Source organism: Spea bombifrons, chromosome 2, assembly GCF_027358695.1.
Source record: "Spea bombifrons isolate aSpeBom1 chromosome 2, aSpeBom1.2.pri, whole genome shotgun sequence".
Classification (NCBI taxonomy): Eukaryota; Metazoa; Chordata; class Amphibia; order Anura; family Pelobatidae; genus Spea; species Spea bombifrons.
The window spans coordinates 76,694,563-76,713,034 of record NC_071088.1 but is presented as its reverse complement, the minus strand read 5'-3'; the positions used below and the strand labels follow the sequence as shown (position 1 = coordinate 76,713,034).

At 37.1% G+C, this 18,472-nt stretch overlaps 1 protein-coding gene across 5 annotated transcripts in view; it reads right to left on the bottom strand.

Moving 5' to 3' along the window:
* The window catches only part of RPH3AL (rabphilin 3A like (without C2 domains)), an 86,641-nt gene that overhangs the window by 32,313 nt on the left and 35,856 nt on the right, over positions 1-18,472 (bottom strand). For all 5 annotated transcript variants that reach the window (XM_053454865.1, XM_053454863.1, XM_053454864.1 and 2 more), the window contains 2 exons: positions 15,747-15,876; positions 8,733-8,819 (listed from right to left, as the gene is read on the bottom strand). In XM_053454865.1, the coding sequence (XP_053310840.1) occupies positions 8,733-8,819; positions 15,747-15,876 (217 nt within the window). The remainder of the gene's footprint in view (positions 1-8,732; positions 8,820-15,746; positions 15,877-18,472) is intronic.

Sequence of the window (18,472 nt, the reverse complement as noted above, 5' to 3'; positions counted from 1 at the left end):
GTCTCCCCCTACCTCGCGGCTGCTGACACGCGGCTGGAGCCGTAACATATACATGTCCAATGTACTTGTGTCTTATAATCTCAGTGAGGGCTTATTAACAAATATAGTTACTAATAAATAAGGCTAGGTCTCTGGGTTTATGCCCTGCATTTTATAGCACTATACATTAATCAATGAGTTGCTACCATGGACATCACCCCACAAACCCATACATAATTTCTGCCATCTAGATTAAATAGTATTTACATATAAATTGGAATTAAATTCCAAACATCCATTAACAGAATAATGTATACTGTATTAAAAAAAAAAACAATCATTTTTTTAAATACCAAACATTGCCCTATACATCCTTTGCAAAGCATTCCTATTATTTATCACACTTGACACCCATGAGGGTTGTGTATCTTTCCTGGGCAATCATACTGATCCGTTCATGTGAAAACTAAATTATTTTATACAACAGAATGATTCCTGGATAGGGTTTCCCCAGGCTATGAAAAAAAAAATCATATTATTCATGCAATATTTTCTGTGCAATGAGCAACGGTTTAAATGTCACCTCCTATGACTGGCAATTGAGTAGCCGTTAAGATGCACAATTAATCCATATTCAAGCAGGGTATAAACCACTGGTGATTGACCAGAGGTCAGTTTTGTTTCAAAGCAAATAGCAATATTGGACGATATGCTTGTTATATAGAAATGATACAAATCTGGCTTGACATTATGATTCCACATACTTAATAATACTTGTGTTAAGCAGGTCATCCATCACTGCTGCTACATAGTAACAAAAAATAAGAAATAATGCAATTTTTCACAATGAGGTGTCAGAGCAATATCCTGTCTGCCTAGAGGTTACTTCTGTTTCAAAGGCATATTCTGTATCCCAATCATACCAATGTTCTGTGGTTGTGTAATTACTCAGAAAAATAAGTAATCAAGAAAAAAAAAAGTACATTTCATATTTGGAAAACTGACGTAAAAGTAATTCCATGTGTCATAGAAAAATTGGAAAGTGGATTACTATATTGCATTTGTTAACAATTGTTTTTTAATTGCAACAGAGAAATAATGTGCCTTTATGCTCACATAAAGTATAGTAGACCCTATAAAATGAAAGACACTGCCAACTCAATCCATAATGTTGGACTTATCACTCTTTTACGGTAAGTGATTCCATTATAGACAGCTGTACGTTTAATAATGTTTTTGGTTTTTTTACATAAACTTTGGATTTCATTTTCTGTGTTTTAAATAATATTTATAATAATATGTATTTATAGAATTATGTTTACTATTCTTCCCGAATAACATTTGCAGGTGCAGAAAGCAGGACTATTGAGATATCAGCATGGTTTTTTATTTCTTCACAGTTGCTAGTTGTTAGGAAATTACTTAAGATAAACAAAACGCTTGTATAACTTGAACATTTCAAGTTCTTTTCTGAAACTGTGTAACTCCATTATAATCACAAGCCCTAGTTTAGTTATTTATCACTCAGCAGGAAGGTTTTCTACAAAAATGTATGATAAAGTTTAATTTTTACCTTCTCCCCCCCAAAAAAAATAAGATTCGACATCTCGAGCCACTTGAAGCAGCCACTCAGTGGCGGGAGTGTTCTCTCTCTGACTTCTGAGCATACGCACAGGGGGATCTCATTGGCTTGCACTAAGGGTACTACTTATATTGTTAGGATTGTGATAGTAAACAAGCTTAGTATGACATTTGTATACGAAGGATGTCTGATAGGTAGTCATACTTGGACAGGCATGCAAATATAGGATTAATTTGTTAGTGACCAACGGGGCCAGCTTCTAGCTGACAGTCCTTTCTGATACCATTTACATTACATTTTTTTATATATATATATATATAGCGCCAGCAGATTCTGTATCGCTGTTAAAATAAGATGTGGTGAAAATAAATTACACTTTAAAATGATATGACACACATTAACACAAACTAGTAGAAATAGTACAAAAGAACTGTTTGGATTAAGATTGAAGAAATAAAGATAAGGCCCCTGGGAATTAGCATAGCTGAATGGACAGGGAGCATGTATGAGTGTGGGTGAGTGCCCTGTGGTTGGGGTATGTAAATGTGAGGGGTGGGAATCCTTAGGGGATATAGGGTGCCCTTTGGGTGACCACGGTCAGTGCCTCTTTTGTCTTTTGTCACAGCAGGCGGGTAGTGTGCCCTTGACGGTATAGTTTTGCAAACTACAGAGTTTGGATACTGGTGTGAAGGAAAGCGAGTTGGGCTCAATCCTCCCCAGACCTCTGATGTGTTTATGGACGTGCCCACCGAGCTTATGGTCGGCTGGTGGTTAGCATTGGTTTGGGACAACGGAAGTTAGCTGTTGTGGTTGTTTGGATCAGGCGAGTACTGGTGCTTTGGACTATTCAGTGTCAGAGTGGCCGGCAAGGACAGGGTTAAGTTCCGTTACTGTGTTGGACATGTTTGAAGGGTTTCATGATTTTGTATGTATATTTGTTTATCGGTTATTTGTTATTTATGTATTTGGTTGTTTGTGTTGTATATCTATGTATTTATATTAATCTTCTGTAATAGTGTTTTTCAATAAAGCGAAGTGTGGCCTGTTTTAATCCAGTTCAGTCTCCTGGTTTTTATTTGATGGGGTTATAGTGATGGTTGGGTGTTAGAGCACGGTACACACTACCTACACGTAGAAGTCTGCTGATCCTGCAGGTGATTAGGATGCTGGTTGAGAAATGTAAGGTGTAAAGGTTTACGCTTCTCAGAAAAGGTGGGTTTTTAGACAACATTTGAAATTAGAGTACAACTGAAAATGTATGACAGAATGGTGTTGGGAATTCCAGAGAAGCGGTACAGCATGTGTGAAATCCTAAATACGTAAGTGGGAAGAGGTAATAATAATGTTAAAAGAGAGATGCAAGTCATGGGAGGAAGTAAGAAGGTGGTTAGAGGTGTATTTGGATATAAGGTTGGTGCAGAGTTGTAAAAGGCTCTGCACCACCCTTATATGCAAATAGGGTCAGGAGTTTGACTTTGATTCTGGGGGGTATGGAGAACCAATGGCATAAATGGCACAGTAGGGCAGCAGATGAGGAAGAAAAATGACTAGCCGCAGTATTCAGGATGGATTGGAGTGTGAAAGGCAGGAGAGGGGGAGACCAGTCAGTAGAGGGTTGCAAAATTTAGACGGGATAACACAAGGGAATAGAGTAGTGTTTTGGATGTTTCTTGTGTGAAGAAAGGACAGATTCAAGAGATGTTTCTTAGGTAAAGGTTGCAAGATTTGGTGAGTGACTGGATGTGAGGGATGAAGGAGAGATCAGAATGAATTGTGACACCAAGGCAGCAAATTTGGTTTGTTGAGTGGATAGTGAATTTGTCAACAATGATAGATACGTCAGGAATTGTGGACAGAGGTGTTGGCAGTATAACAATAAGCTCAGTCTTATAGTTGTGAAACTTCAGGTAATGAGATGTCATTCATGATACAATTCCAGGAGGACAGTCAGAGAGGCGAAGTAGAGAACAGGGAGAAGGGTTGAGAGATAAGATGTAGATTCGAGTGTTGTCAGTGTCTAGGTGGTACTGGAAGCAAAAGGAAGATATCAGTTGTCTAATGGAAGCGGTTGCTTTGATAATTATAAATGGAAACGTGTATATTGGTTACTGCCAGCTAATACATATCCATTATAATACTAAATGATTCATAAGGTGAAACATTATGACCACTAATATGACATCAATAGTTTTGAGGAATTAATACTATAAATTGCAATGTTTCAAGACGTTCAAATAACCTAATACTATACGTCCTGCCACAGAAAGAAAGGATGATGTTTCTCTATGCAAACTCTTTTAGTGTTTGCCAATTACGAACACTGTCATTAATCCTCTCTCACGGTTTCAGCATGGTCACCTTCATGCTAATACCGCCTGTTGTGTATTTTCCATAGCATTTTAGCGGATGTCAGTGCACAGTTTACCCTGTTAAATTGACATCTATTATATCCATCTGTAGGCACATTAATAACCTGCACTAACATGTGCAGCACTGTTCAGTCGTAATACATTATGGTCACACCATTAGCTGTACATCACCATACAAATGAATTCCTAGCGTTCATCTATATTTAAATGTATTTTCTAAACATCTAATTCTATACTCATTCACTGTTGAATAGAGGAGATACCAAAGGCCACGTGAATGTAATTATTTCACTTTGATTTTGCATAGCACTGCATTTATTCTGTTCTTGTCAAAATTGGATTGACAAAGTACATTCTAATAGTACTGTTTAATATCCATGAAACATTTTATGTCCAGACACAAAAACATAAATTTACTGTATAAAAGGGGCAATTGGGAGATGTAGCACACCTATATTTAACTGGATAAAGAACGGACACAAGATATTGAGGCAGTAGAAGATCGCACAGGACCAACTCGAAAGCCAAAACGTGCACACCCTGGCCCATCCAGTTACATAACATATTTATTTAACCTAAATATGACTTTATGTTGGCCCTGGCATTCATGAGCACCCCTTGCTATTAGATCAGATATTCTTATAAATAATAGGAGAGCTAACTAGGTAATCACAAAATGTATACTCTCATCTTGATTGGTGCATACTTTTCACAATGATTAAAGTCAGATCATTGCATGAGATGTAGTAATACGTAAAGGGCGTCTGAGCAAACAAATTACTGTAAAATGTATTCCTGAACAACTGATCCTGATGTTTATCAGTCTTAAAAAAGGAATGCGGTCCTGTCTTGAGCTCCTCAAGATTTTCCACAAATGTTATTTGATACTTGGAAGTAATTTAAAACAAAACAAAGCCTTTGTTTCCTCTTTTTGGTATGTTTGTCATTAGAAAGTTAGTCATGTATTGTTATTATTTAATATGCATTCTCACAAGTTTAAAAAAAGGAACGTATCCTTTTCCTCATAAAACACAATTCTACACATAAAGCAGTGTTTTGTTATGAAAGTCTGCCCAACCAGTATCAACAAAAAAGTCAACATCAAGGAATCTGTCAGTGCATGAACATAAAAACGATCAGCAAACACAGCCCATGGTAATAGCCCAATATCAAAGCTGTTTACTGGAACTGTACTTCCAGCAAAATCCTCTGCCACACTAACCTACATGGTTAAAAAAAGATACGCATCAACTCCTGAGTGAAAAGTAAAAATTATCAAATGTAGTTGTGGATTGCATAATTAGAATTTATTTATATAGCAACAACGGTGACTAACAACCATTACAAAGCTTACAAAGTGATACAATAGGTAACAAGGCATGAGGGGCAGGTAAAAAAACAAGTAGACTTGAGGTAGCACCAAAGGCTTGGACAAGCGGGGCAACTGATATTAATGATGGAAAGCATGTGCCCTGTCCAAGGGCTTTCCAACCATGTGCCCTATCTAAGGGCTTTCCAGCCGGGTGCCGTGACCAGGGGCTTTCCAGCCGTGTATCCAGCACCTTGTCCGGCTTGTCCATCCAGCCGTGTTGCCTGTCAAGAACAATCCTGTTTCCTACTTACCTGTCTTGCCAGCTTTCTCCAAAACAGACCATATCATAATAATATCCAGCCTTCAGTGTGGTTCTTTTTGCCTGTCTGTACCTTCCTACCTGTCACTGTGCATCATGGGGTACAAACAGATACCCTGGTATGCTCTACATATGATAGGGCTTATCTTTACCTAAATGAAATAACCAATGGCATATACACAAATCAGCCATAACATTATGATCACTGACAGGTGAAGTGAATAACACTCATAATCTTGTTATTATGGCACCTGTCAGTGGGTGGGATATATTAGGCAGCAAGTGAACATTTCATCCTCAAAGTTGATGTGTTAGAAGCAGGGTAAATGGGCAAGCGTAAGGATCTGAGTGATTTTGATAAGGACTAAATTGTGATGGCTGCCTTGAGATCATTGACAGGATCCTCTCGTGTAGTTCTGGGCCGATTCTTCACCTCTCTCATGATCATTGAAACTCCACAAGGTGAAATCTTGCATGGAGCCCCAGACCGAGTGAGATTGACAGTTTGTGTTTCTTCCAATGTGAATAATCGCACCAACTGCTGTCACCTTCTCACCAAGCTGCTTGGCGATGGTTCTGTAGCCCATTCCAGCCTTGTGTAGGTCTACAATCTTCTCCCTGACATCCTTGTACAGCTCTTTGGTCTTGGTGCTCCTAATCTCAGCTTGTTACCTGTATAAAAGACACCTGGGAGCCAGACATCTTGCTGATTGATAGGGGATCAAATATGTATTTGAGTAAATTGCAAATCAATTTATAATTTATTTGAAATGTGTTATTCTGGATTTTTTTGTTATTCTGTCTCTCACTGTTCAAATAAACCTACCATCATCAATTTTTTTCCCTTCTCTGTAGCTAGACAACGCTAGTTTATTCAATATCTACATGATCTGATCAATATGCACACAATAACTAAGTAGGCTATATCCCTTGTCTTATGGTAGCTCTTCCTAGGACTGCTTATAACATAAAAAGCCTGAGTTAGCTACAGTACATTGAATAATGTTTGCAATGAATCATCTTAATTTCTACAGACCAATAAAAAAGGACACATGTGAATCTATTGTTGATATACGCCTGTGTCAATCTTAAAAGTAACACATTGTAAGAAAGTTTTTTTTTCCCCACAACGTATTACATGTTTTCACAGAATAGATGTTCCTCTAAACAAGAATACATTTTTACCCGAGACACCAGAGGTGGTATCTCATGTGCCCATTTTAACTCAACTTTGCCTGTTTTTACCCATGCTACCAGTGCCAGCTATACAAAGTTAAGGCAGTCATGGGTACTACTAGTTAAACCTCTTGCATAATCACAGTTTAACTGACGGGATGACCCAGCATGATTAAAAACTAGAAATTGGAACAATATTTAGTAACTACTTCCAAAAAAGATGACAGATGACATTCTGTATTGTATCTTAACCTATACATCCTGATATGAAAGGGCACTGCTTAAAGAAGAGATGCAACGAATGTTCTCTGTTAGCAATAGTATACAATGCTGAAGGCATTGACGAGAAATAGCATGTGGCTTGATAACCTTGTACATTAACTCCGCGGGCATCAAAATTACATGTTGTTGTGAACGGCGCCGCGCTCCACATCTGCAATTAAACTAAATATACACTTTCTCTGCTTGTTTTGGCCGTATATTATAACTTAAATTACACAGCTTCCATGCCATGAAACATTGTACAAGATAAAGCATAAGCCATATGGGAAAAATATATAAACAATTGATATAGTTATACATGTCTTATTTAATTTCAGCCAGAAAGCTTAAATCAGCTGTATAAAAAACACCTCAATTTCCAAGGTGGGATATAGTTTCAAAGAAAATATAAATTTGCCTAATGTTAAAAAATAAGTTATTGTAGACTGAAACTGCAATTAAGTTCATAGTTAATTTTATATTTTAATATTTTCTAAACAGTAATTACTCAACAAATGTGTGTTTACATGCTTCCTATTGCATTTCTTCTTTAGGATTACAATTCTGGCAAGTGGCAGGTTATGGATTACATCATCATGGAGTCTCCATCAAACCGCCAAGCCTGAAGTCTGATCGGACTGTGCTGTTCAATGGTAAAGTATGCGCCAGCTGGCACAATGCATTCCCACCAGTGTTCCCTCTAAGCTGTGCGCTCGTGCGTGCGCACATAGCATTTTTAGAGAGCGCACATGTCCAAAAATTGTGCGCACAACAGTTTTTCCCAAATAAAAAAAAATATATATTATTTTTTTTTATACTTTATGCGGCGTGGATATTGTGCGCACAAAATTTTGGCTCTGGGAAAATTTTTGCACAAGAGAAATTTTCTGCGCATGCCACCTAAGAAAAATTAGATGGAATATTGATTCCCACTATATTTTTCTAAATACAAATCAGGATATAAATGCCGAAACACATTTTATTCATTTAAAATAAAAATAGTTTCTTTAAATTCCATTGACTGGTTACATTTGGAATTCTGAAGGAGATCCTCAGCCCCAAAGTCCTGGAGGTTCCACTGATAACAATACACTGACAGGGATGGACACATTTTTCAAAACACCTGATGATGTGAGATTGGGAGTTCCTCATTTATTACATGACAAAAGGAAAGGTGTTTGGCTTTTATGGGGCAAGGAGATATTGCTAAAATTACTGTATATAGTTAACAAGCTAGATTGTTCATGAATGCCTCGTTCTCCACTAGAATCCTGCTATTCAACATACTGGAAGATATAATGGACACATTGCTCCTTGATCAGCAACGGGGTGTAGCTACGCATAGTGTAAAAAAAAATTAATTGTTCAAGAGTCAGGTGGACTTAAGGTAACAGTTTTAGCAAATACAAAGCTCTGCCTACAAAAGCAACCGTTTCACTCGCTAAGACTTGAAATGTGTTTACGAAATGAAATTATTAATATATATATATATATATATATATATATATATATATATATTAGTATATTTTAAGATGCCCAAATTCTTAAAATAAATTATAGTGATAATATATTGCATGGAAGACTTTGCTTGATATATAGCTTTCATAAAACAGCAAAAGGGAAACACCATAAGAAAGCAGTTGACTACAAATAATTTAATTATTCAATTTAAGGTACAACAGCTTACTAACTGCAATTGTATATGTACATACAAGGCACTGGATTTTCTTTTACCTCTCTTTGTTCACTGCAGATTTTACATAGCCATGTAGGGCGCTTCTGGTTCGTGTTGGTTTCAATTCCACATTTGGTGCAGACTTTCTGAGAACAAAAAAAGAAAGATGTGTATTAGTGCACTTTTGGCTCCTGCATCTATTTTTAAACACGGCTTTTAGCACTTTTCAAATAGGAATGGATGATTGGCACATTTTGTACCTTCATTTTAAGAAATCTGCAGGATGTACTGTAATTGCAATGTAAAGGTTTGACTATTGCTCTAAGATAATGGCTAAAAGTGCATTAACTGTTTCACTCACAAATATGTTTAAAGCTATGCCTTTTAGGATTTGAGTTTTTTTGGTATTTGAGGTTACATTTTACTTTTACACATATATCACGTGTTAAGAAATATTCTTTATTGATAAGTTATATTATTCAGCAAGGCATAATTTGTGCAAATATTTAATTATTGTTTTGGTTTAGGTTTTGATTAAAATATATATATATAATTCCCAAAATCCAGTCTGCTGTGATCCTAAGGAAAGAGTAATACATTAGGTTGAATGAAGCAAAGAGTTGGCTTCGCCAATCTCTGCCCTGTCTGTCTTATTTGCAGAATGTCCACTTGATTTTTCCACCCACCTCTTCTTATCTTTGGCAAGGTAGCATCACTGGGTCTTCTGTACACATTCACCATGCCCTAGCTTTGTGACCTGTCCACTCCATGGGCACACAAGCCTTCTCAACTGGTGCCAGATGACTGTTGGCAAAGGGCCAAGCAATTCTGCATAATTTCTTAGGATGCTCGTCTTAAAATGTATTTTTCAAGATTTTGAACAGGACATTAATTCTAAATAGGATAATTTTTACTATAATATTATTTGACCTAGATCATTAATTTTCTTGCATGAAGGTTCATTATTTTCATATTATTCCTGGCAAAATGCAGGAAGCATTTAGAACACTTTGCATTGATCATGTAGCATTTGTGTCATCAGTCAGGACATACAAAAATGGTCCTTTACTACCACACAGCTTTACTAAAGGTTTGTTGACTTAAAATAAAAATGGAGTACAAATTTGCCCACAACTTAAACACTGATCCAAGTTAAGGTGAAGCATGACCTACAGTAAAAAATAGAGATAATCTACCCCCGACTATACATGATGTTCTATTCTTCCTCACTACTACAAGGACTTACAAATATACTGTATAAGTCACGCTTCAAGTCTTCAATTGTGTTTGGAACACATGGAATGTCTTTTACAACCATCACTACGGGCTTACTCTCCCTGGATTATTCCTGCTGACCCATCACATGCCCTGGCACACTCATGCTCTTGGAGACTAGTTCTCCTTTTCCTTCCTCTTTGTTCCTCTTCATAGCTGTAAATATACCAATATCCAACCTCGGAAAAAGTTGTAATGTCCAATACCGTTTGTGCATGATGATATGCTACACCTGTTATCCAGAAGTATTTGTAAACCAGTGTGAGTTTTCTTGACATGATGGTACCTCAATAAACCTCAAAAAAGAATATAAGACATAATCTAATGACCCCTGGCTGCTACAAAATGGGGCATAACTATATCCATGACATTTGCATACCACCCAGAGAACCCAGAATAACTCGCACAGATTGTGGGCAGATCCTATAATGCTGTCCTCTATGCTTGCCCCTGCCAAGGGTTGTCCTCTTAGGGACTTTCAGAGGAGAATAAGTGCCCCTTCTTGATCCCTTCAGTGGACATTCATGTATATAGCCCATTAAATTGAGATTTGGCAGTTTCCCCTATGCCCCTCAGTTATCACTGCAACAATATGAAGCAAAAGTCACTATCATGTGATGATACAATATATGTCTCTATAACACTCATGGGATTTCTCTTTAATCATAGATATTGCACTTTGTTCATTACAACCCAAGGCTAGGGGTAAACAATAAGAGTCTTACAGGACTTATTTCATACTCTACACTATAGCAGCCTTTGTCCTTAGGAACACATATTTGGATATTTTTAACATCATTTGTATTTAATATTGAGCAGTTGGATTTTGCCACTCACTAAAATATCATGCACACTAAGGTTTGATGCATGCTGAGCAGCTTGTGTAGTTTTCTTGTTGGGCTACACTGATGTAGAGAAGCAGATCGGGTGAGTGTGTGGTGCTCTTTCGGCTAGCGGTCATATGCGCAAGTGGTGCTATACATATTAATTGCAGTGCATTGTTTGCTGTGATGATTGCTCCAGTTTCCTCCAAAACTATGTTACAATGTATACCTGAATTTTCATAATAAGAAATTTCTTGCAGACACCAAATACATTTATATTGTAACAAGCACTTGCAGTTTTACAACTGCCATGTTATATTCTTGTAACCTTATTGTACTCCACTATGGTGTCTGCCCCAATGCACTGACAGAGTTAAATGGACTTGCCATATTTAAGTAAAAGAGTGTTTGTTTTAGCTCTGGGGGAATTGCACCAGGACAGAATGTCATAAAGATTTATTACTGACATTTATCTTTTTCACTGTCAGTCACACTGCTTGGTCTCAGATCTATCATTAAGCCAGTCTGCAAGTAAATTGCAAGAAATACATGAAGCTCAATTAACAATGTGTTCCTCAAAACAAGTACGGAGGACTAATGCAGGAAGCCACCTACACCATATCCATTGCATTCCACCCTAAAGGATATTAAAAATAAATAAATAAAAAAAGTATTTAAAGAAAATATTTTCCAATTAAAAGCCATGCATTGAACCCCTTTGGGATGAACTGAAACGGGGATTGCGAGCCAGGCCTTCTCATCCAACATCAGCTCCTAACCTCGCGAATGCTCTACTAAATGAATGGGCAATGATATGCAAAGAACAACCTCATATTAATGTCTATGTATTAAGAATGCAATGTCATAAAAGTCCTTGTTGATGTAACGTTCAGATGCCCTAATACTTTTGTCCAAATAGTGTGTGTGTGTGTGTGTGTATATACACACATATATATATCTGTAAATGGGTTAAGCCATATTAGTCCAGTAGACACTATGTCAAAAAAAAAAACACTATTGCACTACTCACATGGGTATTTTGTAACATAAATATGATTAATGATGTATAGGGTTTTAAATGTATATGTAAATATTTTATGTACATGATGTTTTAAGTCCTTTGGTTTGTGAATAGTCAAATTAGTCACTTATGCTGGTGATGAGCCCTCTATATTTTTTCCTTCAACTAGGGCCCCTAAAAACCTTAAGAAGCCCCTGCTGTTATCCACTAACATGGGTTGAAAGGAGTGCAGCACAACTGCATGTAGGTCCTTGATAATACTGCCTCTCACAATCTGTGATTCTACCAAACAAAAATATAAACTGCCGTTTCATTTAGACAAGATATTAATTGTACTCTTGAATATGTTAGTAAATAAACAGTATCCGTGGTAGAACTAGGAATGATGTATCTGATGCTACATTTAGTTACAGAGTTAGAAGAGTAAGTGGAACAGCAGTTTTATTTACTGAAATAATCAGGGGAATGTATCGACAGCAACATGTGAATGATAAAGATGTCAGCTGTACAGGTTTTAACATTAAATACATGCCTTTATATTTTATCATACTACTCCCCCCAGTGGCAATAAAAAGGTTACAATAAAATGTATGGGGTTGATGTTGCAAAGAATCCAGCTACTATTGTGTACAATATTGTACAGCTCTAACCATAATCATGCATGCCGTTTTAATAACTGCATCCGATTTTTGATGAAATGCACCAGCTGTAATGATATAATTCCATATTAAAAAGAGCAATAAGGCCTTGGTATGCCTTAGTAGTGTAAACACTAACACAATTATCCTTTCAGTAAATATACAGCCAGCAACACAGGACAATGTAGCTTTGTATTATCCCTTTAACTATGAACAAGTCCCAGAAGCTGATCTTTCGTGACATCAAATACCACATTAAAATACACAAGTACAATTTTCTGAATGATTTCCTAGCTGAAATACCATTTCATCCATTAACGCAGGGTTTGACAAATCCCAAGCGCCAGGTAACCATGGCAATGAGAAATCACTTCCTGGTATTTATGGTTTCGCAAGACAAAGTGGGAGCATTGGCCAGGGCTGCCATCAGGGATTCTGTGCCCTAAGGCTTGGCTGCAGGGGCATGCTGAAGCAGGTGCCGCTAGACGGCCAGTGTGGTCACATAACACAATGACGTGCAAGCTGAGGTGGATACAGGTTGTTATTATTATATATTTTTTTATGTAGCACCATCATATTCCACAGCGTTGTAAAATAGTAGCTGCAATGTAAGAATGTAAAGTTGTTTTTTGTGTATATATATATATATATATATATATATATATATATATATATATATATATATATATATGAGAGAAAGAGTGTGTTAGTGTATGTTGTTGGATAGTGTGTGCAGTAAGTGTCGTGTTTACACGTATGAGCATTTGTGGTGTGTGTGTTACTGTATTGCATTTGTGTGTGTATGCCAGCATAGATCATTAGAGTATGTGTATTGGTGTATGGTGTTAGCATGTGTGTGCATGAGCGTATGGTGTTAGAGTGTTACTATAAGGCGTTTGTGAGCATACAATGTTAGCGTGTGTGTGTTTGTTACTGTATGGTATTATCATGAGTGTGTGTAGGTATTTGGTGTTAGAATGTGTGTGAGTTTGTGTGTCAAACGTCTAACTCAACGGATAGAAGCAGCAGAAGACCTCTTGACACTGGGTCACGTGAAATGTGCAAGTGGGAAGGACACAGCACAAGTTAATTGACAAGTTTATGTTTAATAATGTATTAACATATTATCAACTTTATTTAGTAAACACTGAATTGACATCAATTTATTTGACAATGTAAAATTTAACTATTATTTTTTTGATTTACCAACAATTTAATTTATTAATTTATCAGTTTATTAAATGGATTAATGTTTTCACTGATTTATCAATCCTTTATTAAATTGATTATATATTTGCTAAATATTTAATGTATTGTTCAATTAATTAAATATTTTTTTATTATTTATTACATATATTTATATAAATCTTTATTATATTTAGAAGAGAACAAATTCAAAGTGGAGCATCAGAAGGGAGAGGGGAGATATCACCGGCTCTTAGATCCAAACCAAATCTGTCAATCCATAAATTAACATCTTGAACAGCTTGTCTGTGCCATCATTGCCCCCAAACAACTTGTCTTCTTTGCCCCTTGCCTCCACCTCTCAACATACATTCTGGCACACATATTTAAACAAATTACACTTACTCATGCTCATACACTCCATGTCTACCCACTTACACATCCATGCTCACACACTTATACATAGGCATCCATGCTCACATACATACATATATACAAACATACATACCCCGCCTCCTCTGCAACATGTTTACCTCTCACCTGCCCAGCTGTTTTCTCTCTGGCTGCTGGCAGAGTGTGCAAGCAGCCTTGGTTTCACTGTGGGGTCACGTGACCCTGATACGTTCCTTGCCGTGCCGGTTCATAGTAGTTTTGAAAGGGCCCTTCCGACCTGGACCAGTGCGTTCCAGGTTGGAAGGGCCCTTTCTAAACTATTTTGAACCAGTATGACAGAAACAAGTGGAAGCAGGGCTTACCACGGGCCGCCTAGAGTCACGGCCCTGTCGTAGTTGTGAACGCTACAACCCATGTAGTTACGCCACTACAACCTAAACCACTAGATAAGTAAATGAACCAGAGTTTTTGTGGATTCTTGGGTGAGGAATGGGTGGATGCAAGAGATGTTTTTATCTGGTGAGGGACTGAATGTGAGGGATTAAGGAGAGGTTTGAGTCAAGGATGACCCCAAGGCATCGGGCCTGGTTAGTAGGAGAGATAGTCGTGTTGTTAATGGTGATAGAGAATTCAGGTAGTGGAGTGGAGATGGAACGGGGGGAAGATAATGAGTTCAGTTTTAGACAGATTAAGTTTCAGCTAGCGTTGTGACATCCATGAAGAAATAGCAGACACGCAGTTGGTAATACGGGACATGAGAGATGGAGAGAGATCAGGAGAAGACAGGTAGATCTGCATATAGATGATGCTGGAGGTCAAATGATTTGATTAATTTGCCAAGAGATGAAGTATAAAGCGAGAACAGCAGAGGGCCAAGGATTGAAGGGGTGATGATGTCTTGCCAGAGAAGCTGACATAGAAGGAACGGTTAGACAGGTATGAGGAGATCCAGGGGAGAGCTGTATCTCGAATGCCTGTAGAAGCAAGTGAGTCAAGAAGAAGGTGGTGATCCACAGTATCAAAAGCAGCAGAGAGATCCAGTAGTATTAGAATAGAGAAGTGACCTTTTGCTTTGGCAGAGAGCAAGTCATTGGAGACTTTTGATGAAGCCGTTTCAGTAGAGTGAAAGGGTTTGAAAGCAGACTGTAGCGGGTCAAGGAGGGAATTAGAGGAGAAGAGGTTAGTAAGGCGATTGTACACAATCCGTTCAAGCAAGAGGTAAAAGAAGCATATTATATATATTAATATCATAAACATATTTACACTTATATGTGTTCAGATTTCGAAAGTCAAGAAATGTAACTGCCATGTGGATTTAAATGTCTACATTACTACTTGACTCCTTCAAGCTCATCAGGTAGGGTGAATATCTGATGAGCAATTTTCCAGTTAAAACCTTGGCTATTATGATGGAGCTTGAAATTGTTGGTGTGCATGTTTTCGCAGGCCCCTTTTTTACCTCCTCTATTTTACCCATTATTCTTTGTGCAGCCACTCATCCTCTAACTCCCTTTTTCCTACTCCCTAACATGTACTTACACAGGAAAGAATAAATAGTGTCCCAAGTAAAATAAATTATTTTTGCATTTTATGTATTCTCATGAGTAAGACACACTATATAAAGCTAGATTTCACCATATAACATTTGTAAACATCCAATATTTCTTACTGGTTAGTAGAAGAAACAGCAGAAATAATCCAAGGGAAGAGTTTCTGATCAATTATTTGTCAGTTTACCTTTTTACAGTCCTGGCAGAACACAGAGGTAGAGCCCAACAGTCCAAGCATCTCCCCGCACAACAGACACTGTGACATCCCATTCCCCATGACATTCTTCTTCATGTTTTCCAATCTTTCCACGAGACGCCTGAGTCAAATGAAAATCAATGTTCAGGTTGTGAATCTCCAAACTATAAATTAACCACTAGACAAGTATCTTATTTCTGCTCATGGTCTATACATCTGTACAGGTCACACACTTGCACACTTTTGAAATATGTTTTTTAAAAAAACCTCTCTAGTATCATTTTATATTTAGGCAAATGTGTTTCATGATCATTTCAATTTTATTCTAAGAATATTTTGCTTTATTTCATGAGAGCAGACTTTGGCTTTGGTCAATTAAAATATAATTTGTCTTTTATTCTTATTATTACTATTCATAAAACAACTAGGTGGAAAGACATTAAATTATGTAGTATGCTTTCAGTACCCCAGCAACCAGTAATAATATACTTTTATACCAGAAGATGGCACAAAATACATCTTAATAACAACAGAAGAGCTACAATGTAATTTATTCTGTTCTTTTCTTTCAAGGAGAGAGGGTGATTTTCAACAGATAAAGCAGCATAATTAACAGCCACCTCACAAGAATATGGGACACAGACTTAACCGTTTTTATTGCAAAATATGAGCTTGGTAAAATGGGCATTAATATGGAGATGCCCCTGTGGCTATACGAGTCTCCACTATTCTGGAAAGTCCTTCCACAAAATTTTGTGGGGGAGCTCCAGCAAAGCAGATATTTCCCAAACTCACTTTAATCATTAGTATGACCTATTCTACTGCCGATGGGTGTCTTTGGAAATGGCATGTCCATGTGCTTGATTGTATACACCTATTAGCAATGGGTGCGGCTAAAACAACTAAACTCCATAATTAGGAGGGGTGTCCATTTACTTTTGGTCATATAGTGTACACACAAATAACAAAACAGAAAAAAAAATATTTTTCATCACCCCAAACTTGGGACTTACCTAGAAATGGTTAATTGTTAATGGGCTCAGTCTATATGCATCTCTGGTCAAGATCAGTTAGGCTCTTTGAAGTCTGGACTCATTAACTTTTAAATATTTTAAATATATTTTTATACAGCTTTTTTATCTACAACAATCTTTGCAAACGTCATTGTAGACAATTTCAAACATGACAATAGGCTCATAAAGAAACATATTGAAGTCAATATTCAATTCAGTATCAGACACAATGCTAGTAGTTGTCTTGGAAAGGTTTTACTGATAACACTGAAGCTGCATATGTTTAGAAGAAGCATAGGAATTTTATGGGCTAATATTTGCCTGGTTTCAGTTCTGACATAAATCCATATATTCCACAAAATGTGAGTGCTCCATAGGAATACGCAAGCAATACTAACTATATGATTTACATAGTACGAAAAATGAGAATATTCTGTTTATAACTTTAAGTTTAGACTTTGTGTGAAGCTTAAGTTATAGCTGAGGTAATAAAACGCGAGACCATCACAATCAGAGTTTAACCCCTTCGTGACAAAGGCTGATTTTACTTTTTGTACCCTTCGTGACAATGGCCTTTTTAACATTTCTGCGCTGCTTGTGTTTAGCTGTAATTTTCTTCTTTCCCGTTTACTGAACCCACACACATTAGATATTGTTTTTTTCAGGACAAGAAGGGCTTTCTTTAGATGACATTGTTTTGATTGTATCATATTATTTACTATTAAAAAAAGTATAAAATATGGTGAAAAATTTAGAAAAAAATGACTGTTTCTAACTTTTAGTTGAAAAATCTTTTACTCCTCTATAAAAGGTAATGAAAAAACCTGCTAAATAGATTCTACTATTTGTCCTGAGTTTAGAAATACCCAATGTTTTTATGTTTTTTTGCTTTTTTCTACCCATTATGGGGCAATAAGTACAGGTAGCGTTTTGCTATTTCAAAGCCATTTTTTCCAAATCTGGTAATTCTTCCCCCCATGTGCCATTTCGGGTATCTTTGAACCCGGCCAATGCAATTTACCCCATCAAGTCATATATTTTTGAAAACTAGACAGCCCAGGGTATTTCAAATGCTGGTATTTTAACTCTTTCCATGCACTTATTCTACCAGCAGCCTATGTCAAACTTTATGGTAGTCATTTTTTTGCATTTGTTTTGCCACACACATTTTACTTCAGGTATGAATTAAAATGTTCTCGTTTATGTCACTATCACAAAACACCCCAATATGTGTTCAGCAACATCTCCTGAGCGCAGTGATGCCCCACATGAATGATTTTGCCTGGCTGTTTGGGGGCAAAAGGGCCACATTTGGGGCATGCACATTTTTCAATGTTGAACTTTGGCATTTGGGGATCAACTGCCCATGCCCTATTTGGTACATCTTTGAGCCGGGCCATTTCAGTGTGCCCAACAAAACCATATATTTTTGAAAACTAGACACCCCAGGGCATTTTAAATGCTGGTATTTTAACTCTTTGCATGCACACATTTTACCACCAGCATTTTTTCAAAGTTTGCAGTAGTATTTTTGTGTGTGTATTTTTCCCACACACACCTACTTTATGCATGAATTTACAGCTCTTGGTATATGCCGCTGTCACACGACACCCCATAATGTGTTCAGCAACATCTCCTGAATGCAGTGATACCCCACATGCATGGGTTTGTCATTTTTTGGGGGAACTAAAAGGCCACATTTGG